Source organism: Manacus candei, unplaced genomic scaffold (assembly GCF_025592945.1).
Source record: "Manacus candei isolate 608988 ecotype Guabito, Panama unplaced genomic scaffold, ASM2559294v1 h1tg000064l, whole genome shotgun sequence".
NCBI lineage: Eukaryota > Metazoa > Chordata > Aves > Passeriformes > Pipridae > Manacus > Manacus candei.
Window position 1 is genome coordinate 3,546,517 of NW_026138112.1, and position 24,439 is coordinate 3,570,955.

The window sequence follows — 24,439 nt, forward strand, 5'->3', positions numbered from 1 at the left end:
TCCAAATACAAAATTCAAACCTTGATTATGACAATTAGTAAAATAACTGATAATTTTCTGATAATTTCAATGTACTATTCCTACACATTTTACTAACAAAGATCCAAAGTACCCAGAAAGCTTATCTCTGTCACATGATGTGTTTACACCAATACTGAGGAATTTTTGCTTCCAAGTCACTTATTCAGTAAAATAAATAACTGCTGTCATTTTTATGAGAACATCTTAATTTATGTGTCATATCTAAAATGTAATTCTCTGCTGAATGACAAAAATTTACTTAGTTCAGTAATAAAAAAAGAAATTTTCTACTCAATTGACCTCACACACGAGTCAGACAATCTAGGGCCTGAAGACTCCCACAGTCTTCCAATCCAAACTGCATTAAACAAGCTTATCTGCCGTGTTTTACCACTGAATTAGTCCAAATGACAACACAGTGGGCAGCAAACACAGCGATCCTCTCAGTGCTCTGCTCACCTTGTGTGTCTTGCTGTAGGTGTACAGGTAGGCCAGCCTGTAGAGGCTCTTGTAGTGCTGGGGGAAGCGGCTGAGGCAGAGGCAGAAGGAGGCGATGCACTGCTCCGTCAGGAACTTCCGCTGCTCCTCCAGGTCCGCGGGGAGGCCGTGAGGGAACTCGGATGCATCTCCACAAGGTTCAGCTTTCTTTCTGCAGTCCCACTGGGAGGGTGGGGGGATTGCAGCTTTGATGGGATTGCCAGAAGCAGACTGAGGATCCACCACAAGTTTTTGGCCGGTAGGCTCAGCAGGGTTGTAGGATTCTGAGCTCTCCAGCAGCTCTTCTGACTTTCCTGCAGCTGGAACGTTAAGAGAGAAGTGACAACGAAATTGCCATTCCCAAATGGCAAATGAAATATACAAAAGGACAAAAATTAAATATGACAAAAGGTAAGCCTTTTCTTCATTAAAGCACAGAGAGAAATATTGAGGGGTTCCTGAAAAAAATAAAAATTACTATTCCTGACATTCATTGAATAGTAACCTTCAACTCACTAACAGAGCCACACACTGATCTCTCCATTGTCTTCATCTGGGTTTTTCCCTGAGCAACAGTATGAATTCAGCACACCTTACACAATGCAGGACTTTATACACTCTTGGAAGATGGGAGAGGAGGAGGGAAAATATCAAAACAAAAGAGTAAATTCAGTAATTTCTATTGCAGAGAAAGGAACAGAAAATTAGAGCCATCCTGCCAAAAGAAATGTATCATTCTTAACATCTGACTAGAAGAGCACAATTCAGAATACAATATAGCCTTGGACAGAATGATCATCAGCAGCTAACTTGGTCTTCTGCATAGTGTAGGGCCTACAGTTCCCTCTAAACATTTTTGTGATTAACTTGGTAACTCACAGTTCAACTGACCCATCTTTTCTTGAAGGATACCAAATCTTACTTCAGAAAACATCTGTGACAATGGGAGCTTCCACATTTTTTGTTAACTAATCATTATTGCTGAAAACATGCATGCTACATGAAGATTAATTTCTTTTAACTTTGATTTTTAGTCATGGAAGTTTACCATGTCTTTGTCTTTGCTAGGATAAAGAGCCTCTTACATTAGATCTTATCTCCTAGCAGATACTGTAGAGATACACTGAAGTGTACTTCTAAAGCTGCTCCATAACTTCTCTGATAAGGCTGAACTTTTGAGTCAAACATGTTTTCCAGAACTCCAATTTTTCAAAATTTGCTTGCACAATGTCTGTATCCATTATAATTTTATAATATAGGTACCTTTAAGGAAAAAAAATCTATTCTTATAAACATCACTAACGTAAGAATGCATTTGGCAGTTGTTCTGACAGACAGCTGATGACAATGACACAACTCACTGCAAGTCTGAAAAAGAGCCATGTTTTTGGTCTAGTACCCAAACTAGACCAAACCTACAAAACTAGGAACTGGCATCTATTTCAGCATATTGATGCTAACATCAACACAGGCTTCCCTAGCTTAGGTAAGACTGAAGTAAAGTATTTTTAAAAAACAAGAAACTAAGGTAATCTGACTCTACAAACAAAAAGATGACTGCTTGGAAGCTGTTCCTAGGGAGATCAGGCAAGTAAACCAGGACTACCCACACACCACTGTTTCTGGATCTATGAAATCGGAAAACACTTCAGTATAAACTGGCAAAAAAGACTTAACATCCCACAAAGAGCCACAACCTGGAAAGGTGGGAAAAATTTAGACATTGGTTGTGTTTGTCTTTCCCTGTTGAAGTCCAGCCTGTCTATCTACTGCCATATCCAACTGTACAAACTTCAGACAAAGGGAAATTCCAGCTAATGGACTCTAAAACAATTTTTCCAGTGGAATACAGAACATTTAGTACTATTATATATGGAAAAATCTGGTAGAGAGCAATTCTAGTTCTCCACTGAAATGAAGTATCCAGTGGAATAAAACATCTAATTCCACTACTTGTTCTCTTCTATGAACTGAATATCTGCTGCTGCTGGGCCAGAACAAAAATATATACCTGGGAAAAGTAAAAATGTCTTGTTTGAGATTATCTTCAAATAACTACTCCTTAAATTATTTAGAGATTTGAAACACTGAAGAAAAACTAAATAACCTAAAAGAAGGCAAGTCAGTCAAAGGGCCTCCATAGACAGCAGTTTATCATCATTATTCCTTTCTTTGCAAGATTTAACAGATAGAACAAATTGGACTGGTAGCCACATAAGCAAAGTACAGTTCCAAATTTAAGTTACACACACATATGCAGCAATAGCACCCAGTTAAAATTCTCAGTCACAGTGCAGCACATTTCAGTGCTTCTGCAAGCCAGAAGAAATATTTTAATGATATATTCCAACTGACATTATCTATTAAATCAGGCATACCCTTTTCCTCTGTAGACCCCAGGGTCTCTTTGCTGCTCATCGGTGTATCAGCACAGGTAGTAGAAATCCTCTTCTCTGTGTAAGTTTTCCTCAGGCTGTCTTGAGAACTGGCAGGCTCATTAAACATATCCTGTGTGGAACTGGAGTCAGACAGCACTGCTCCAGTGCTATCCTGACTCCTCTCTGCAAAAGAGATAAAGAAGGAATGCACCACTTCATACTCTTCAAGCTGTTACTTGCCTCTGTAACAGCAACATAAAACTTTAGCCACTCTGCAAACCTCTTACAAGTGCAATACAGGATCCTTAACCACTAATAAAAGGTATTTATTTCGCACCACATTTCTTCCTAGAATATAATCCTGGAATTTGATTCAAAAGTAATAATGGTCAACTTTGAAAAGCAGTTAGGCTGGGGACACAGCATTTCAGCTAGTAAGGCCCTATAAGATTTTCCAGGTTTCCTGTACCATTTGCCTTGAAAAGCACCCAGTATAATTTTGAGTCTAAAACAAGCAAAGGTCAATTGACAAAAGAAAACCACGAACAACAGTCCTGGTAAAAATTACTCATAAAGGACAGAAAAATCAGTACCATTAAAGGGCAAAGACTTACAGGAGTGATCTCTGATGCCATCTATCCTGCAGGCACAAGATGCTGTTCAACAAATGCTCTGAAAGGTGATTTGATATGGCAAATAAACAATCCATCAAAGAACTAGGCCTAAGACAGGAAAGCTCCTGGACTTCAAGGCAGTTGACAGAAGAATAGGAGAAGTGACTTTACTTGACAGAGTGGAGCAGTGGCTGCTGACTGCATCACAATCACAACTAAGTTGTTACTCTGCTGAGAGCTGTTACAGCACAGGAACAGGGACTGTGACTTTATCAAGGGGGATAAAACACACACCTCAGAACAAACAGGCAAATGAAAACCTTCCACCCATGTCTGAAACCTGCCTGATATAACCCATGTTCTTCTACATCAGGGGTTATCAGAGGCAACCCTGCATGACTAAAGAACACTTTTATTCCCCCGAGATGGGAAACTGGCATTTTTCCCTAATACTGTGCCAACATAATTCAGTGTTCAATTCCAGTGCAGGCAACTCTATTTAAATCTGTAGCCCAAAAGATTATTTTCCAATTTCTTTTTAGGATACTGATAGTTGATTCTGTGATCTAGTTGAAGATGTCCCTGCTCGTTGCAGCAAGGTTGGACTACATGATCTTTAAAGGTCCCTTGAAACCCAAACCATTCAATGATTCTATATAGGAATGGCATAACCAGGAGCTATGTTGCATCCATTGTCTAGGTAGTTCTACTGCATTCTGCTTCATTAATTTTATCAATAAGATCAAGAAAGAAAATTAACAAAGGAAAAGTCCCTGCTTTGAGATGAGTGGATAATTTAATTAAATTTCTTCTGTTCCATCTGAATTGCACTTGTTCAGGAGACAGCTAAGGGCCTCCTATGAATTTATTTCATCAAGATAAATCCCTTTGCAAACCTTCAGCTTGCAGATCAGGTTCTGCTTATTAGGATTCCAATGAGTTTAAACCAGATTTGATACACTCTGTTGGCTTTTCACTGCCACACAAAGAAAACCTTCCATTTTCAGTGAGCAGATCTTAATAAAACTGTATCTTGAAAAAGAATGGGAGAACAGTATTTGCGTCCTAATTGGAAGCTATACAGTTGGTTAATGATGACAGGTTTTATACTGAAAGAATATAATTATAAAAAATGGGAAGAGAAGGATCTGAAGAGAGGTCAGTCAAGCTTTAAATGACTCATTTATAAAGCTTTAATAACCTTCTGTGGTACAAATCGATACCATTGAACTCCCTGTTGACATCAGGAAAAACATTTACAGTAGCTCCCTTGATATTTTTTTTTTAAAGGAAGTTTCTGTGGCAAAGAGGCTGAATTACTCATCTAGGGAAGAAAAAAAAGGTTGCAAATTTCCAAATGTCGCCACAAGCCTGGAGGTCACTTCTGATGTGTGGGTTATGACAGACGAAACATTAGAATGTAAATCAAGAACTGCTAGACCAATATGCAAGGGAGAGATCAGATCAGGGGAAATTACACTAATTTTTCAGCATGCAAAGATAGTGACTCAACACATTAAATTTCACATGTATGCGTGACATGGGTGCTTTTCCCTATGGGGAACAAATGTAAATACCTCCTTACAATTAGCTAGCTGTTTTGATTTGAAATTGCTACTAAAATGAGTGTAGATCTAGGGATATATGTTCATTCCTCTTTTCTTTCAGTACATTAAATATATTTTAAAAAATAATTATATTAACATTGGGCTCCTTAATCACTGAAAACCAGAGGAAAATGACTACTCAGACAACTTCCTATTATGCTGGATATTTCTTGAATGCAGCAGATGCTTTCAAACTAAGTGAGCCAGATGGAAAACACTGGAGTATTTCAGAAATTAGCAGCAGCCACCAGTCATTAATAGTGATTTCCCAGAAATCACAGAGGATGGGTAAAGTCCCAGGGAATGTAAGCCAGAGTGTAGTACCTATCTTTACAAAGCATAAAAGGTCAAAGCTGTTAGCCAGCCAGCCTTCATCTTCCACAGAATTATCTGAGCATAAATAAATAAATCCTACTAGAAGCACCTAAAAGATAACACCATCAGTAGTAGAAAAGGTGTGAGTGTATCCCAGCACACATATTCACATGTGCCTGAGAAGAATTCATGATTCTCAAACAAAAAACAGCCAAAATGTCAGGCTGCTCCAAAAGCAATTCAGCAAACCAGCACACTTGAATGTATAATCAGCAACTTCACAGAAAAAAGATATGTCAGAGTCTTCCTGTTCTACTGAGCACTAATGAAAATTAAACTTAATTATGGTGTCTGTATTTGGGACCTACATTTTAAAAAATATACTGAATTACGTAAAATGAATTCAGAGGAGAGGATAAAAAATGATGAGAGATTAATGAGATGGCATATATGAAAACTGTTGGGAGAATTGGACTTATTTATCTTCAAAAAGATGAGGGAGAATTTCCAAATACATACAATTAACCAAAATAAAAATACAATAATTACTGTTCAGATTCACTAAGTACAGTGCAAAAGGCAATAGGTTTTAATTGCAGCAAGAACACTGACTTTTTTCCCCCCCTCATCTCTAGATTAACTGTTATATATAGTTAAAAAATAGCATAGTGAACCTATAGAATCACTGGAGGCTTTCAAGGACAGGAATATGAATAGCTCTCATTTGTTAGGTTACCCAAGATGTTCCTTAACATAATAAAAAAACTCTGTCATTACCCAAATGCTGCAGTATGTAATGCAGAACTCCTGGCAACTGCACCAAGTTACATCCTAACTCTGCCTTTCTAGAAAGAAAAAAGAATTGCATATTTTTATACATGAAAGTTCTATTCTTTTCTAGCCTAACTCACAAACATAGCTCATATATATGCTAGACGGACACACAGCACATCATTTTACATTTTTTGTGCTGTAGTTTAGACAGTCACTGGTGTTACTCAACCTACGTGCCAAAGACTGCAGTCTGTGAGACATGAGAATGAATTCCAAATTCCCAACTGCTATCAACACCTGTCCTCCTGAAAGATGCAAATCCAAGGAGAACATCAGTGCTTTTTAATAATTTTTGCTATAATTAAAGGCAGTTTAATGCAAACTCAGTGCAATTTAAGAGTTAAAAAGTTCCTGGTTTCAATATTTTGTTTACCCATATTCCTAGTTGCCCCCACCCCAGTACCAGCAACAAGGCAAGCTTTTCCAAAAAGCTGAACCAATCCCATGCTGTGAGAAAATGGTAAATCAAGGACTAAATATTCTTTTGAGGTTCCTTCCTGTAAAGTTTCCTATTATTTCAAAAGCTAAGATAAAAATACAACTGGGTATTAATGTCCCAAAATTATTATCTGCAGCGGAAATGAAGAGACTAGGGAAAAAGTTCTACTAAATTGTGCATAAGTAACTGCAACAATATTCCTATTAAAAATATGATCTGATAGCAGATGTCTCTCCATGGTATTATTATATTTTGTTTCATTACTTCATTGCATCGTTCCTAAGTTTTAGGAAGATTTCAAAAAACCTGATGAGCTGAAATCTGTTTCATGTAAAGGTAAGTATTTCGTGTTTATTTCTAATGATTCAGGAAATGGCACTTGACAGCAATTTTTTTTCTTTTTTTACCTCATTCCTCATAATGTGCTCAACTTGTGACATTTCAGGGATTTCTGTGTCAGATTATATCACCTACTCTGTCAATGGGTGAAAAAGAGCAGCTCTGAAGAGATGTAAAAAGATCAAAAGGAAGAATCTTGTTAACCTTCCAAGATATTAGTAAAAAAATATTAATTATTATTGGAAAGATGTTATTGGGAAGAAAAACTTGTATGTTCATCTGTACTGCCAAGACCTTTATTTTATCAGTGAGATCCTGTCAGTCACCTAGATAATGAAGTAACTCTCATTACTGAAACACATCTATGATGTTAAAAAAAAATATCTGTAGTCCATTTGACATAATTCAATGATTAAGAGCATTTTAAATTAATCTTATCCTGGATGAAATAGGTTTACTGGGTTGACCTCAAAAATCCCTCTTCCACACCATTCCTCCACACCAGAAAAAGCCATTAGCTTGTCACTGTCACTGCTCCATACACCTGCATGCCTACTAATCAACAGGGAAAAGTTGTGTTAAACTCTGGAGAGCCTAAATGACTATTTAATTTGAAAATATGACAGGAGAACAAGGGCTCAGTTCTGCACTAGGCATCACCCTGTGCCATCACCCTCCCACACGCACCACGAGCCCCGTGAACTGTCCATAAGCCTTGTTACCAAAACTGTGTCCACTCAGCACTGAAAAAAGGAAGAGGAGAGAGAGTGATGTGTATCAGTGACCTGAATTAGCAGACAGACAATCCTAATGACAGAGCTCTCACTGCTAACTATGCTGACCAGGTACTAGCCCTCATGGTACAAGCTTACATAATTTATTCTCGGGGAGCTGAAGCACAGCTTCGTGGTGCCAATGTGAATGAGCCATCCTGCCTTTGTCAATTCATTTCTATGCAGCTCAGGGAGGAGGGAGAAGACCTCTGAAATATCTGCATGGGGGAGTAGGTAAAAGAAAGCCACAGAAAGCCAAGAGGGTACAACTCACTTCTGAATAATATCTTTTTCTGTCTTAAATATCTGAAGGAAAATGTAAGCCCAGTTATTACAAGAAGGTACCTAAATGATGATAAACAATCAGCTACGAGTCAAAAAATCAAAAACAAGTGTCACAGGAAGCTTTTCTAAAGAGCTCTATATATATGCTAACTCGATTTACAGTAAAAAAAATATATATCTTGTCTCATGTAATAAAGGTGGGTTGTTCACAGGCTGTGGAGGTACAGGCTCTCTTTGTGCTGTCTGGCACCATATCTGCCTCTTCACTGCCATGTATGAGCATTTTTCTTTACTGGTCTGCAGTCAGAAACATGATGTATCACAGAATTCTCATTCTGCAAACAGATTCCACCCATAACAGAAGACAACATTCAGCTCTATGTCAAAAGGCACTTGCACATTATTAGAAACAAAATAATTGCAGAGATTTGCATGGAGCAGGTTAATTTCTTGAGGACAGCAAGTCCGCTGAATATTTAAAGGGAGTTCTCTTTTAACATGAGTCAAAGATGACAGCCTATGTTTTGTCTGGCTGCAGTGAACACCCAATGTGTTTCCAAAACTTGCAGTTCTATACTGTTGTTCTGCCTTCAAGAGCAGAGCAACAGAGTATCTCACCAATGTCCCGTTTATTTAGACAAATACTTTTTACATAATCTCACTCTACATCTCAGTGTGACCCCTGTACTAATCAGAGAGAGGTTAAACTGGGGAAAGGTAAAAATGGGGCATACTGCAATAAACTGGGTCTGGTTCATTATTCATGTAGTCCAGTATGCAGTGCCCATGAACATTCAGCACCACATGCCAGAACAGGGTATGTACTGCAGACCCAAAGATTTCATTTTAAACTGCTGAAGAGAGAGAATTTTGAAGGGTGAGGTTTCAGTGTTCCAAAACACAACATGGACATTCTTTTTATGCACTGGAGAAACATCCACTCCATCTCAGAAACTTATTTCTTTTAGCATGACTGACAGCCTGGGGCAAGAACTTTCTCAGAGATCACCTTTGTCTCATCAGGATGTTGAGAACCCCCGTTTACAAAACACTGTGCATCTTCATAACATTTGCAGAATTACAGACCGACAAACTATGGAGTGAGACTTCTCCCACAGCACGAAGCAAGTAGCCTTTCCCAGTGAGTTTATCATGCAGGTTCTGCCAATTATTAAAAGCAAGCCGTGACAGGTAAAAGCAGGAAGAGAATGCCTGGGGAACAGAGATTTGTGTAAAGGTTAGAGGCAGCACGGGCAATATTGGTTGCAAAAGCAATCGGGCAAAGACAAACACAAAAAAGGACAATTAAGTCTAACTACACACGACAAACTACATGACATGGATGAAGACTTAAACAATATGACATTTTAACACTGCAATAAGCAATGGATACATCATCTGCATACCACCACAGTAATATGGACTTGAGTATCAACACAACAAAGGCATCTCACAGCAAAAAAGACCTCCCAACCATCTCCCAGTACACTTTTTGGGAAATGTATCTCATTCAGATTTTTTTAAATTTTATTTTAATACTTTTCCTGCTTTGTGTACTAACTGTAAAGCATAGCTCTAAATTTAGGTAAATCTAAATTGCTTCAAGTCTGTGCTGCAGTTGGTCTTTACTGACTGTTTACATCCAGCCTGTACAAAGGAGGACAGAGAACATGTCTGTTCTGGTACATAACACTGGCCATTTAGCTGTGGAAACACAATAATCCCAGGTAGTGATAGTCTGGGTACCTGGTGAGTTCCTGTTTTTTCTTGTTTCCTACTTTTGCCTTTGGAAAATAAGAATCTGAATCTCAGGCTTCTGCTATGGAATTCAAGTTTTCACTTTGTAGGGTTATAAAACAGCAACAGGCAGGGGTGATGACAGGAAAGACAGGATTAACAGAAGGAAGGAAAAGATGTTGCTAAATGGCAGGATAAGAAAAGAGAAAGGAAGCTGCCCATTTTCCACACATGACAGCAGCCAGTCAGGCAGCAAATAACAGCTGCCACTCAGCAATACTTCTGTCTCCCTGAAGGAGATATATGCTAGCAGCTGCCATGAGAAAAAAGAAGTTTAGTTACTTTACAAGCTGTATTTACCGGTTCCTTTCTCCCATTTTCATTAAATATATGACTTTAAACTAGTACCACCAGCATTCTCTGGATATAAAGCTCTCAACTTTAATAGTGATTTCTGCATATCCTTCCACCAGCAAAATATGCTAGAGAGCTACAGAACAGTAATGATACACTCATAATGTATCCAAAATAAGTCTGCCCTCACGACTTCACCTATCTACAGATAAATGCTTGAAGATCACAGTCCCAATATTTTCAAGAAAAGATGTACAGTAATTCTCTCCTGTTTATAGTGAGATAATTTGCTGCTCTAGAAAGCTCATTGTTAGATATCTTGTTAAAAAAAAACAAACTAACAACCCCACCAAAACCCAAACCCACAAACAACCAAAAATTAATAGAAAAAGTAGGGTTCAGAAAGAACCACAAGAGTTCATCTAGTCCATTCCTTTTTCTACCTGGATAATTAAATTACCACCATACCTGGCAGACAGCTGTATTGCCATTTTTTAAAGACTTCCAGTGCTAAACTGTTGCAGGGTTACACTAAAACAGTACTTCCTAAGACTGTTTTCTACTGTTCAGATTGAAAATGCAATTTAAGTCTAATATCATCTGTTTGGTCTTCCGTGAACGTGGAAATCCTAGGGTTTTGCCTCTAGCTCTTTGTACAGCTTTCAACACTATTTAAGTTACTCTGCTGTCACATCTCCCCTGAGTCTTCTCCTCTGTAGATAAACCATCTCAGTTCCTTCTCCTTTCCTCATAGGTCATATTTTCTTGAAGCATAGAACACAAAAATGGTCAAAAAAGGTCTCACAGGATCCTCACCAGGATCCCAAATAGCATCTTGCTTGTGGTAACACATGAAAAGAACATTCTAGGTAAGACTGTACAATACTCTTACTTTGTTTATGTCATATATGATGATCAATACAGGAGTAAATAAGAGTACTGTCAGGCCTCAGAAAGCATAAACAGCTCTGCTGAATTTAGGCCAACTTATTCAGTCCAACGACAATATAAAAGGTTTCATTTCTGTCAGAATGGTTAAAAAAAATAAATCTAAAGTCAAATGATGGGTATTTTCTAGCTATTTTTAGGAATGGTAGAATGGAAATGCAGGCACCAGCTTTCTTCAGTGATGTGATTATGTGTAACATGTCAAGAGCATTTTACTTCAAAAGTCTGTATTTTAATATAAGTAAAATGCAAATGCATGCAGAAGAGCACAGTATATGTAATAATATAAAAGTGGAAGACTTCTGAGCATTGCTCAGCCTGTTAGCTCTCCTTCCATCTGTAACAGCCCCAAGGCAAATATTTCAGTTTCCTGGGGCTCCTCAATATGCTGTATCCAGAGCTCAGTTGTGCCAGCACCTCACAAAACACGGGCAATGATGCAGTACTCTGCAATTCTGTCATGGTTACACACTGCCCTCCTCAAGATCCCCCTAACTCTGCTTCCTCCAGCAGCTGAGGTTTTGAATTGCTTTGACAGCACAAAGCTCAGGCCCAGCCAGGCTCAGCTGGCAGAGCCAAGCACTGCTCCTTGAGCCCTGGCAGAGGTTCCTGTGCTTGCACCTCCAGGCTTTGCTAAGCACCACCTTCGCTCCCACGGGCACTCAGCTGCCACAGCCCATAACGTCTTACTTGGAGTGAAGGTACTAATGACACCCACTGGAGTATTTATCTAACTTTAACCTCTCCTGGGAACGTTTAGACAGTCTTCAGGACCTAAGCAGATGCAGTCTTAGGCAGAACTGCTTCTCACAGGGATTATGGCTTAGGAAATATTTAACTATTTCCTCCCTTCTACATTTCTTGTGTCAAAAGGCATTAAAAAGCTAACAGAAGAGCCTAATCACTGCACAACCCACTGACACCTCCCCACCACATATGATCTAAAAACAGTCTAATGAATTACTCCCAACTGAAATGTAAGCAATAATAAAATGAACATTTCTCTGGTCAATTTAGTGAAAGAGATGAAGGAGCTTCTGCCAGTTTCACCAAGAATTATTTGTTGGGGAAAAGGAATAAAGTCACCCTGCAAAAATTTCAGGCATGTAAACATTTGTTTCAAAACTGTGTCAAGAAAGTTATTTACAAATTATCATTCTTCAGAAAATGACAGTAGGAAGCAGCCCACCCTACAGAAATAAATTTGTATCGAGTAGAGCATTTCTGTGGGGTCTGGCACATTGTACCAATGCTAAGATATACACTGGAGTGTATATTTTACTCCTTGAGTGCTGATACTCACAGATCCAGATGGATAAACAAATGGCCAGAAAAGTAGAATCAGAATAAAATTCCTAGCCAAATAATAGTATCAGGTTACTTAAACTGTAACTTAATTTCTACTAATATATGTAATTGCAAAATCTTCAATAAAACTATGATACCACCCCACCTTCTGCATTTATAAGCCAATTATATATTACATCACTTTATATTCTATAAAGATGAGCTGCTGACCAGTCATTGTAAATGATAAAGAAAAATTAAAAGATGAAATCTACTGGACTGTCATGCAAATCACTTCGTGCTCAATCACAATATATTCAAAATAGTTGCCACCTGCCTCCTTCAAAAAATGATAATACTGTTTTGTGTTGTCTTTTTACCAATTTGTCTTGTTTCAATCATAGTTCAAATTTTCACCTGGTCATTTCACACAGGCTGAAACAGTGTCCAGTCTTCTAAAGACTGAACCCACACTTTCCTAATGAGCTCTGGAGAAAAAAAAAAATCACTGAAAAATCAGTCAGCTCATACTCCTCCTACAAACATTGCTGTTTTGACTAAGTGACAGATGTCATGGTGGCAGGTGACAACTTTCAGTTTTGTATTTAAAGCTCTGACTGTACATCGATTCTATTTAAAGAACCAAATTCATAAAGATAATGAGGTTCAATATTGCCCGTGTTACCACAGACCCATCACCCTCCTCGAAACGAGCAGTTTGATCATTCCTGGTCAAACCCCCCGTGATCAGAGCACCTCCTGTGCTGCCAGTATTGAGAACAGGGACTGTACCGTCCGGCGTTGCCTGCTGGCGGGGTTTTTTACATTTGACGTAATCGTGGTCAACTGGAGTGGCTGTGTAAGGTGGGGATGTCAGACCTGGACCGGAGGAGGAGGGGAGGGAAGTCCCAGGGCCTGGCACCGTTCCGGCTGAGGAGTGAGAGTCTTCATCAATCATGCAAGTTTTTTCTCTGGGAGGACAACAAAAAATAGGAAGTGTTTATATACAACAAAATGAGACTACGTGTTCTTATGGCATTTCCAATGCAGAAATTAAATCTTAGTAACAAATTCTAAATGATGGATTTTTAATCACAGATTATTCTGAGTTGGAAGGGATCCACAAGGATCATTGAATCCAGCTCTTAAGTGAATGAGCCACATGGGAATCAAACTCACAACCTTGGTGTTATTAGCACCATGCTCTGACCAGTTGAGCTGATCTCAGGGTCACTGAGCTAATCTCAGGGTTTAGTACAAGTCATATTCTTCCCTTGTACTGTACACTTCCCTTGTGCTATTTGTCAATAGCAAACCATTCTTTATTTTGTGGTTGTTAATGAGACAAATGTTGTGGACTGAACTCTCTTGTCCTATAAATAAAGGTCGGTTGCTTTTGGATTTGTTAACAGTTGATTTAAAAAATCAAATCTATTAATAAATAAAAACAAAGGCTTTAAAATGGATCAAAAGATCAAAATTAGTCTGTTTTCTTCCCATCTCCTCTCTGCCAATTACTGAGAAGATCTCAGTGTGGCATATAAACTTACTCATGATACCCGAAAACTGCAATCACTGGGATGAATTCTAATCACTTTGTTTATATTTTATTCAGCTTCATTTTAATAGTTTATTGTACAGTAGTTTATAAGTATACATTCAGAGGATACTCCTGGAAACTAGCACTCACTTTTCTGTAACTTTTGGGGTGTTCTTCTCCTCGCCTCTGGCAAATGGTCCCTCAGAAGCTTCTTTCATAAAACTAACCAAGATCTCTGCATCTACTCCAGAGTCTGGTTTCCCCACAAGTTTCAAAATAGAAGCATGAAGTCGAAAGTATACCTAAAAAACACCGAAATCCATCTGGTCAGTAAAGAATTTGTAGCTCTGCAATCTCTTACAAATAGTCTTTTCTCTGTAGAAACTGCAGGAGTTAGTAAAGACAGTTAACTGTTACCTAAACTTACCTAAACAGGACTTTTCCTGCCTTTGAAAGTTGCTTCTAAGTTAGAAGATCTGAACACTGTACAAATTTTACAGCTGCCATCTATGGAATACAACAAATAAAGCAGAGCTGGTCTCCTTGCAAGGAAGTCACCACTGAGTATGTTCTAGATCCATTGTTTTCACCAGACAACACAGTGAAAGCAAAGGTTCCAATTAATACATGAACTTACACTTCCATAGGTACAAGATGCTTGTGAATCCTATTCATGTTTGATTTTTATAAAAACTGAGTAATGAACTGTGTGCAGCAAAACTCAGAAGTGGAATTGCTACCCACCTGTCCAAACTGCCTTTAAAACAAAATCAGCCTGAATAACAGGCTCCATGTTACTCTCCAAGTCTGTCTTGTAAATGTTCCCAGATGCAGAGTACCATGTACACGTGCCAGACAATCAGAAATAATAACCACTGGTGTTCCACGATCTGTAGAAAAGGTTTCAAGCTTATGTATTTGACTTTCTTTTACCTCCAACGCTTCCATGGCAAGTTCTGGTGGATTATGGTAGTGAATCTTTTTGGGATATCGAGCAGCCTCCTCATGCAAGTAGTGCCCTGCCTGTTTGTAATGAAGCAGGTAGACGACAGGAGGCTGTTTCTGCTTCTCTGCAATCTTCCCCAGCATGTAGTGGATAAGCCACTCCTCCTCATCGCCGTCCCCCTCGCAGCGAGACGCTGAGGTGAAGCACACCTTGGCTGTCTCCAACATGCTGTCCCGGCGCTCCTCCATCTGCCATCGAACCAAGCGGGGGGAACACGTGAACTCACTGCGGCCCAGAGGAAAAGTGCCAAAAATACACTACTGTGCACATATAGAAGTGCATTAACAAGGTACATCATTTAACACTTTTAACCTAAAAGATACAGAATATAGCCAAGTGATCAAACGCACCCCAGCAACCCGCAAAAGGTGCTTAGGGATAGGTTTTTGTTCGTTCAAGCAACTGCTGACACAACCAACCAGAACAAAACAGTGAGCGTATAAATCTGAAAAATAACAAATTCTACCACTTTTTCACAGCTGTAATTATCTTAATTCTTCAAAGAAAAAAAATTATTTGCTTTGTTCTGCAACTGAAGTCTCTTAGAGCCACTATGGACCACTCTCATTTGTGAAGAAATGTATTTCATCTTTCTTGCAATGTATCTGATTTGGAGCTGAATAAGGTAAGAATATTCTCCCCACCCCACCCTATAAAAAAAAAAACAACAACAAAAAACCAACCAGCATAAATTAAATGCCAATAAAGTAATGTAAAAAACTAGGTCAAAAGATGCATTAATGTAATTTTCTCTCTTTGAAAAAGTAGTTTATACATTTAAGTTATGTGGTTATAACCAAGAACAGTAACATAACCTTTCATTTCCTAAATATTTTGTAAGGAGAAAAATAAGGTTTTTATGCATGAGAAAGACATTCCTGAAGAGATATATCTCTGGAAATGAGATGATATTTTTCAAATTTGTATTTTATTATAATAGAGCTTTTCTTAGTAAATTATATATTTTTAACATATTTGCTTGAAAAAAAAATGAAGACTTAAGTAGTCCTAAATAAACATTCTCATTTAATTCTCAGCTTCAGATGGCTGCTCTGTATTGTTCCTTTTATCTGATAATGCTTCCAGTTGTGGACTACAAAATATTTGGAAGTCAGAATAGCTAAATCAGAAATAGAGTTCACTGATCCAAAACGACAGACAAAACATTTTCCCAGGCAACTCTTATCACTGTCAGTGTGTATTTAGAATTGTTTTGGCTTAGCAATAAACTTCTTAATAACTCTTAACGTTTTCATCATCCTCATGCAGAAAGAGCTAATGAATTCATAACATTTTCAATGAAAATTCTACCAATCTTCTCATTCTGATCTTTAAGTAAATGGCCCAAAAACACAGAAAAAAGAGATGTCTTTAGATACAAGAGATGACATGTGGACACAGATATCAGAGTAATTCCTGATCTTTTCACTATTTAAATATGTATATATGTCACCTTTCTATGGAAACACTGTATGACGTTTACAGAAAGGTAAGGTAAATATAATTCCCCTTTCGAGAAGGTTACAATAATTTTGTGCCACCTTCAAAAGATAATTCAAAGATCAGGCTCAAACTGATTTTACAAACGAAAAAGAAAGAAAAAAAAACCCCCATCTTTAAATGCTTCTTGACACCATCAGGTTATATGAATATTAGAATATTCAATATTACTAAGTAACCACAGCGTCTCAAATGTGGAATATAGCATGTAAACAATTAAAAAACTCATTATGTTAGAAAATATAATTTAAAATATTTAAAATTTCACATTTCTCTCAGTTAGGTCCCACCTGCTGCACAACTTCAGGAGGAAGTTCCGACTTCCACTGCTTAAGCTGTCGGGATGCAAAGGAGTGCAAGGCATAGGAGATGGTGCCATATTCGATCCACAGGGACAGGTTGGAGCTGTCAATCTCCAGGGCTCGTTTGAAGCAATTCAGGACAGGGGTGGAGTGTTTCCAGATCGGGCCATCACTTTTCAATTCATTAGAGTTCAATTTGTCCTGAATACGACTGGCTCGAGCCAGAGCCATCCCAGCCCAGGAGTCAAACCTATGCAAGAAAGAGACATGAACAAACGTGAACACATGAACAAACTCCTAAACATTACACTGAAGGCACAGACAAGATTCATCTTTATATCTTTCTCTTCCTCTCATCACACGCTCCCTCAAAACAGATTTCTAGGTCTCCTCCTCCCCTCAGAGTGGAACAGAAGCTGTATAGCCTAAATCATGCTGAGTTCATTAAAAAGGGTTTCCTAATAAAGCACTGTCAGAGTAATTGTCACATATGGAAAATGGATGAAAAATCAAGGTTTATTCGCCATGCAAAGCCAGTATATCTATATTTCTGATGGCAGCACTCTCACTGATTTTTTTGACAGTAACCACACTGTCCTGTCCAAACACTGTCACCCTTTATTTCTGTAGCACGTGGCCATTATGACATCTTGAATCATTAGACTGAGTTGTGAAGTCTTTATCGTAATCATTTTCCAACATAAAAATTAAAAAAACAAAAATGCATTGATGTAGGAAAATTCTGATGAACTCTAATTTCTGACTGCAGGACTGTTCAGGGTCCAGCCCTGTCTTTATTCTGTCACTGACAGCACAGACTGAAGGGGAGTTTCCACATGCCAAAATCTCACATTAACATCTGGGGTCAACTGCTCCAGAGTTTTTTAATTTTGTCATGATTCTAACACCAAAGGAATAACCACAATGCTCTCATACTTTTGCTTGTAGTTTCTCCTGATTCCACCTGAAAACCCATTTCTGGGTCAAGTGACCTCAGCAATCAGACTCCTGAGGGGAATGGAAGGGGAGTTGTAGTACAGACATTCAAAAAACTAACATCTCATTTGACTGGGGTAAAAATACTATGGTACCACATATAGTACCTTCTGAGCACCAAACTGTCACACATTAAAGTAAAAATGCATTCCACTCATTTATTTATGAATTTAGGTTTTAAAATACCAAAACTACAGAAAAATGGAGAGAACGTGGTATTGGTAATTTCTTTATCAGGCTTCAAACAGAAGTTTTAGCCATTTCCTAGTCACAAGTCCCAGACTAGAAGATGCAATAACATTAAACTACAGCTATTTCCTCCATAGACTTCATATCTAAAATTGTTCTGTGCCTTCCCCTTCCCTTTTGTCTCTGTTGTGTGACTGGATTTAGAAGCAATTTTCTTGTCTCAAATCTATCAAATCAGGGGGTTTGTCACTGACCCTGATCTATCAACTTCAAGGAGATTTAAAATGACAACACCTAATGTGCAAACTCTATATTTAATCAGTAAATTTAAAGATTATTTAATTTAATTTTAGAAGATTTGTTACTCAAAACAGGCTTTATTTTTAAGATGAGAGAGTTTAATCTTGGTAGTATTTCAGTGAGTTGTAAATTATCCAGAAACAAGGTGGTTTTGTTTAAATATCACTTAAATACTTTACTCGACTTGTATTCTCTTAGTAGTTCTCTAGCAGCAAAATCAACTTTCAGAAAGAGGTCAGCCTAGACAGTTAATCCAGCAAAGAATGTTATTTGTGCCACAGCTACACTATTAAACTGTGACATTTCTCATTCCTTGTCATGTATAAACATGCCAAAGCAAAGAACAAAAGGTGCAAACAGTTCATTCTTCACAGTTATTATTTATTTTAATTTAGCTCACCCCCCCTTTTTTTTTGCTTTTAATTTCCAAACAATCAAATATTTAACACTAGGTTTTGGGGTTTGTTTTGTTTGTTGGGATGTTTTAGAGATATCCTTAATTATATAATCTACCTGTGATAATGGATTGCAGGTGGGAGTTTTGCTTGTTTGTTTGGGGTTTTTTTCACTCCTGAAAGCAGTTGTCTGCTTTTCAGTACTGAAAGAAGTGAGAAGGATGAATGATGTGCAGGAGGATTCAACAATACTGACCTGTTTGGACAAATACAAATGTCGTGCATGTAAAATTTGATGGCCTTAGACTGTTCTTTATTCTTGAAATGATAGTCTGCCAGAAGATAATACAACTCAGTCACCACTGGTGGAGAATAGTCTGCACCCTCTGGGAGAGATGGTGCCTGAAAATAAAAAAAAAACAACAAAGGTTCATTTTAAATAAAAGCTTCATATTAAATGAGCTGCACACTTGCTTCTTCCTTAAAGTAGCCTTTTCATCACAGAATATGAAGGTATTGAATAGGAAGACAGTGAAAGCATTTCACAGATATACAGAGCACTTACAAACACTAATGAACACCTCATACTGACTCCATATCAAACAACACTACATCTTGCCATTCAAAGACTAAAAGCTTTGGTGGTGTCATTCTTATTTTATTTAAATATAATTACCTGAGGAAATCCAACATCATGGAATAAATCATTCCACTAATAATCTCAAAGTCAACATAAAAACAGCAACAATACTTTTTACTCCTTTTAATTTTTTAAAAAACAATTCAATATACCTTGCTGCATGTTCCTTCAATATAAGCAGATACAGTCTCTAGGCTTAGCATAGGCTTGTCTGTTCGAGGAACAATTGTAGCAGTTTTCTTCAAAAGGTTGGCCAAATCAGCAGACACGGTACTGGTTTTGTAACTGTCAAATTCTGGAAGAGTTTTAGGCTTAAAATATTCAAACATGAACAAAGCATCTTCCCATGTCAGATCAACCTGAAGAGGAGGGTGGATGAGAGGGCAAAAAAATTATTTCAAATTCCAAAATTCAAGTCTACTAATGAATTTCTGTGGCCTTTCTAGTTTGTAAGAACATACATTTCACTCTAGCAGGAACCAAATTAAACCTCCCAAGAACAGAGCTAAAGGTCACAAATCAGCACACTGCTCACTGATTTAACAGGCTAAGGTATTGGGCTGTAACTTAGTATATGCCACTGAAAAATAAAGTTATTCTACTTGCTTAGAAGAGCTGCTCAGAAAAGTTGTTTATAAGCAAGAATCAATTCTAAACATCCAGAGTGACACTGAGATCATGGGTAGTATACAGGGAATTCTACACCTTCAGAGTCAAATAAGAAGAATAAGTGAAATGAGAATCAGGCAAAATTCTGAGACTCAAAAATCTTCAAACTCTCTACAGAAAGCTACTTTCACAATTTATTCCTCATTTTCTTTTCACCTTTCTTGAAAGCAGTAAAAAAATCCCACCCAAAATTTACAGTTCTCTTCCCTAGGCTAACTTTTTCTCCTTTTATTGTTCACCTTACCCCCCACAGTAAATTTTGCTCTGTATTGAAAACAGGGAAATTGCAGAGAATAATCTCCTTATCCTTCCCTTTTTCTTAGTTATACCCTTTTTGTCATAATCTTTGCTTTCTATCATGTAAGTTTAAGATACACAATTCCCAAATATTTAACAAGCAATAATGTAACAGCATTTGTGTATTTAAAAGGATCTTTTCAACAGAGTCAGACAATTGTTTTGCCTGCATGAAAATGCTTTTGACTGATAATTCTATGATCACTCCCATTTGTAAATGCAAAAATCATCTGAGGTTCTGAACAAAAGTAGTGATGTTTCAAGGTAGGATATTGTATTGCTGACCTGTTTTTTCTCTCTGCCTTCCTTATTACTACAATTCTCTTCCCAAGGCACTCTGTAGTTGCTCTTCTCCCAGATTCAACTGAATTTCACATTTCTCATGAACAGCTACCAGATATTTACCATCAGTGATGTCAAAGTAAGTGTCAAATTTTTAAGTGACATTTTTCACTTTCATAAACTGCAAGGGTGGCTGCTAAAGTTTTCTTCTCTCAAGCTGACCTTTCCTCTCTAATTTTCCTCAACCTCGAACTTCTTCTCAGCTGGAAACAGGAAAGTGATAGCTTAAAAAAAATCAATTTCTCAATATTTCCAAGATGGCAGACTACTGTCAATAGGACTACACAAGCACTTAATTTAAAATATCTGACTTGTTATATTTACAATTTTTAAAAATATGGAAGCCTTTAGTTTATTTTCTACAATGTGTAAAATACATACATTTTACAAGGAAATAAAAGTAATCGTTCTCCAAAATATATTAAGGTGCATTAAAACCAAACAAGTGTGTATCTTTCATCACTTCAGGATATTCTTCTGACTTTAAATAACACATAACTTTACCTGCTGTACTGAATGTTCTTCCAGGTACCTTGCTTTGCTTTTTTTACTTGGGAACCCATATAAACAATAAAAACACTGCTCCAGGGCTGTTTCCAGCTCTTCTTTGTATGGATGAGTATCTTCAGAAGTGGATGCTGCAAGTTCTTTTTGTAGTACCTGAACCTACAAGCCAAAGACCAACAAAAAGGTCACGTGCAAGCTGAAGATCACAGGAAGTGACCCAGCTGTCTGAAGGCAGATGATGAAAACAACATTAAGGAACCATATGTATTTTTCCCCAATGACAGCCAAGTATTACACCCATATTTCTGTAAACTAGTTCTCAAACAAGTCATTTCAATGGCACTGCAGCTGTGCTAAAGTGCCTTTATTTTTGTTCCTATGTTATTTCACGAAGTCATATCTTTAATCAATGAGATCAGACATCAGCTTCATGTTTCAGACTTAAGATCATTCAAAGTTTCCCCCTACACACCAAGTTGCTTCTGTGAACATAAACACTGCAGTTCCTCAACACTGTGAATAAAGGAAAGGCAGAGAAGAATTTCTGCCCTAATTCACAAACACCAATTTTCTCTGCATGGAAAAAATGGGATGGAAAGGACTTTGCAGAAAAAGAAGGGAAAGTTAATGAAAATCTGGCTAAAAGGACTATAGAACTGCACAGCATGAATAGTATTACACAGATGGCTGCCCACCAAGGAAAGCAGCTGGATTGATCCTAAATGACTGAACACTGTAGCAAGTTGCTATCTTTGCCTTCGACATTGCAAGAAAAAGTACCCATCAGTAGCATATTTTGGAAGATGCTGATACTCTTAAGACATTCATTAAAACCCCTGCAACTGAATGCCAAAAAACAAAAGGTAATTCTTCGAAAACCTTCACTAAGCTTCTTTAAAAAGCAAATCAAAAAGGTTCAAAGTCAATAAAAACAGCTCACCAAGAATAATCTGCGTAGTGGGATTTTGGATCTTTATTTCAAAACGAAAACAAAACCCACACTTAACCACTGAGGTTTAAGATTCAATCCCAATGTATTCCACTATGAAATTTCAATTAAAAAAGAAGCATGTAAGTAGAAATTACAATATTAACATCTCACACATCTACCAGAGTGTGTTTCCCAGAACCAGAGTGTACCAGTTATGCCTAAAGAAAACTCATTTGAGGTGGTAGAAGAAAAATGCTTGTCATCTGGGAGAATAAAAGGTACAGAAAACCATGAAGTACTCCATTATGATTTGCCTCTAAAGTTTTGGGAAGCTGTATACCACCAGCTGTAGAGTCCTATTAACTGATAAGTAATTTCCTTTAATATTTTTCCTTTGATAAAAAGCATCAACTTTCATTTATTTCTTTTACCAAGATCTGACTCGTCCAAACCAGCCACATTCATTCCTCAACACACTGGTCATTTTAGGAGCTTCCCCAGCTGAAATTTTGCAGTCATAGATTGAAAATGCAAAACATTCAGTTATCTGCAATTCATAAAAAAATTCATCCTGTTACTTTCACAGTACTTAATCTGTTTATTTATCACCATTTATCATTTTTCAGCATCTAGGACTGCAAACTCAATTAATTATGCATGGTACATGCTACAAGGAGTTTCTCATTGTGATGGGCTTTCCTGACAATACAAACACTGCACACCATCACAGGGCAAAAGCCTGATATTCTACATGTAAGAAGCTTTTTTTGTAAGTGTTGGGATTAGTATAAAATACTGATTGTCTTCTGATTAAAAGATCTGTGTTAAGGTCAAGGTACCGTGTTTTAAGAGCCAAACCCCTGAAAAATAAGGGTAAAGAAATTCTTAGGAAGTATTTCAAAGACATTTTGAGTCACAGCCACCAACTCTGAGTCACAACAGACACCCTTATTGCCACCACTTTCCCGGTATGGATTTGTGAACAACATTTGAAATTTAAGTGCAGCTAAATAAGCTGATGGAAAATGTGAGATCAGAGGATACTGTAACAAAGGCATGATATCCCTCCTGCTACAAACAAAACCACATCTAACAGCAGTAACAGAATTCTCACTTGAACAGTGTTCAAAACAATCTCCTGTGTTCTTATTCAGCTTTTAAGTTCTTGGCAGAAACACGGAATTGTTCTCAACAATTCAGACTATTGCTAAAGGACTTAACTACATATTAACATCTTCTGTTGCACATCATTCTCATCCACAAGCAATAGAATGTCCTCGAGCAGACAGTTCACCTACAGGTGATCATTTAATACTAGTCTGTAAAACACACTTAACATTCTTCAAGCTGCCTTTCTCAAGTAATTCATCCCATTTTATCTTTGTCTTTCCTTATCCTTCCAACACCCTCTTGTCTCTGAAAACTTGTGTTTAATATTACTATATTATATTATAGTTTAAGAAGTGGGCAATTCTATGAGTGAAAATTGAACATTTTGTTTGAAGTACCCAATGACATTTGCAAAGATCTGCCTGTAAATACATTCCTAGCTCTCAGTTACCTGTACTTCACTCAGGTTCACAGAACACACTCTGACTCCCCTGGCTGTGGACACAGGCACACTATACAGACACAATTTATATCCGTCACTCAGGAGCACGGCATCCAAGGGCAAGCTCAAGAGTGGAAAAGGTTTATCTATTTTCATGAAGCACAGTGCCTGAGCTAATAAAGCCCTCTGAAGCCCTGCTGGGGCAGCTCAGGTGTATCAGCATTATGTTCCTAATGCCAGGGAGCTGCAGAGATCAGGACACAGAGATCATCTAATAGTTCTACCTGAATCAGCCTCAATTCAAACCTTGTTCATTCACTCCAGCCCTACCAGGGCGAGCCAACTCCTGCAGAATCCCTCAGGCTCTCCCAGCCATCCTTCCCAGCTGCCTAAATTACTGTCCTAGACACACCACTGCTCAAATGCAGAGGTAGATGGGTTCTGGCACTGAGCTGTGCTTAAAAAGCTCCAGGGAGTGCTGAGAAGGGAAATTAAAAGATTCCTGAGTAGCTCTATGCAGAACTAATCACGATTTTCTCTTGGCTGAAGGTAATAAACCTCAATGAAGTCAAGCTGAATCTGTTAACTGCCACTGAAATGTCCCCACAGAGCACAGCCCAAGGAATGCCACGGCACCCCATTACCTGGGCTTTGCCAGCAGCCAGGCTATCTCAGACTGCCAGAGCTCCCCTCAGGGAAACACTGACTGTGCTTGGGTTTCTAAGCTAAGGATAAAGTGAGAGAACAGCAATGCACATAGAAATATTCTCCTTCAGCCATGGGAAATTTCTTTTCTGTTGTAATCATGAGACCTCAAGGAATAATCTTAAAAAGGTGAACGATGAATGGGTAGGTCCCTTTATCT

The 24,439-nt window shown here is 37.9% G+C and overlaps 1 protein-coding gene across 6 annotated transcripts in view; it reads right to left on the minus strand.

Moving 5' to 3' along the window:
• The window catches only part of CABIN1 (calcineurin binding protein 1), a 110,303-nt gene that overhangs the window by 66,577 nt on the left and 19,287 nt on the right, over positions 1 to 24,439 (minus strand). For 4 of the 6 annotated variants that reach the window (XM_051805413.1, XM_051805412.1, XM_051805419.1 and 1 more), the window contains 9 exons: positions 21,089 to 21,250; positions 19,429 to 19,635; positions 18,893 to 19,038; positions 16,745 to 17,006; positions 14,882 to 15,142; positions 14,099 to 14,250; positions 13,201 to 13,379; positions 2,877 to 3,059; positions 481 to 818 (listed from right to left, as the gene is read on the minus strand). In XM_051805413.1, coding sequence (XP_051661373.1) covers positions 481 to 818; positions 2,877 to 3,059; positions 13,201 to 13,379; positions 14,099 to 14,250; positions 14,882 to 15,142; positions 16,745 to 17,006; positions 18,893 to 19,038; positions 19,429 to 19,635; positions 21,089 to 21,250 — 1,890 coding nt within the window. The remainder of the gene's footprint in view (positions 1 to 480; positions 819 to 2,876; positions 3,060 to 13,200; positions 13,380 to 14,098; positions 14,251 to 14,881; positions 15,143 to 16,744; positions 17,007 to 18,892; positions 19,039 to 19,428; positions 19,636 to 21,088; positions 21,251 to 24,439) is intronic. The other 2 variants (XM_051805418.1, XM_051805417.1) reach the window with 1 other exon arrangement.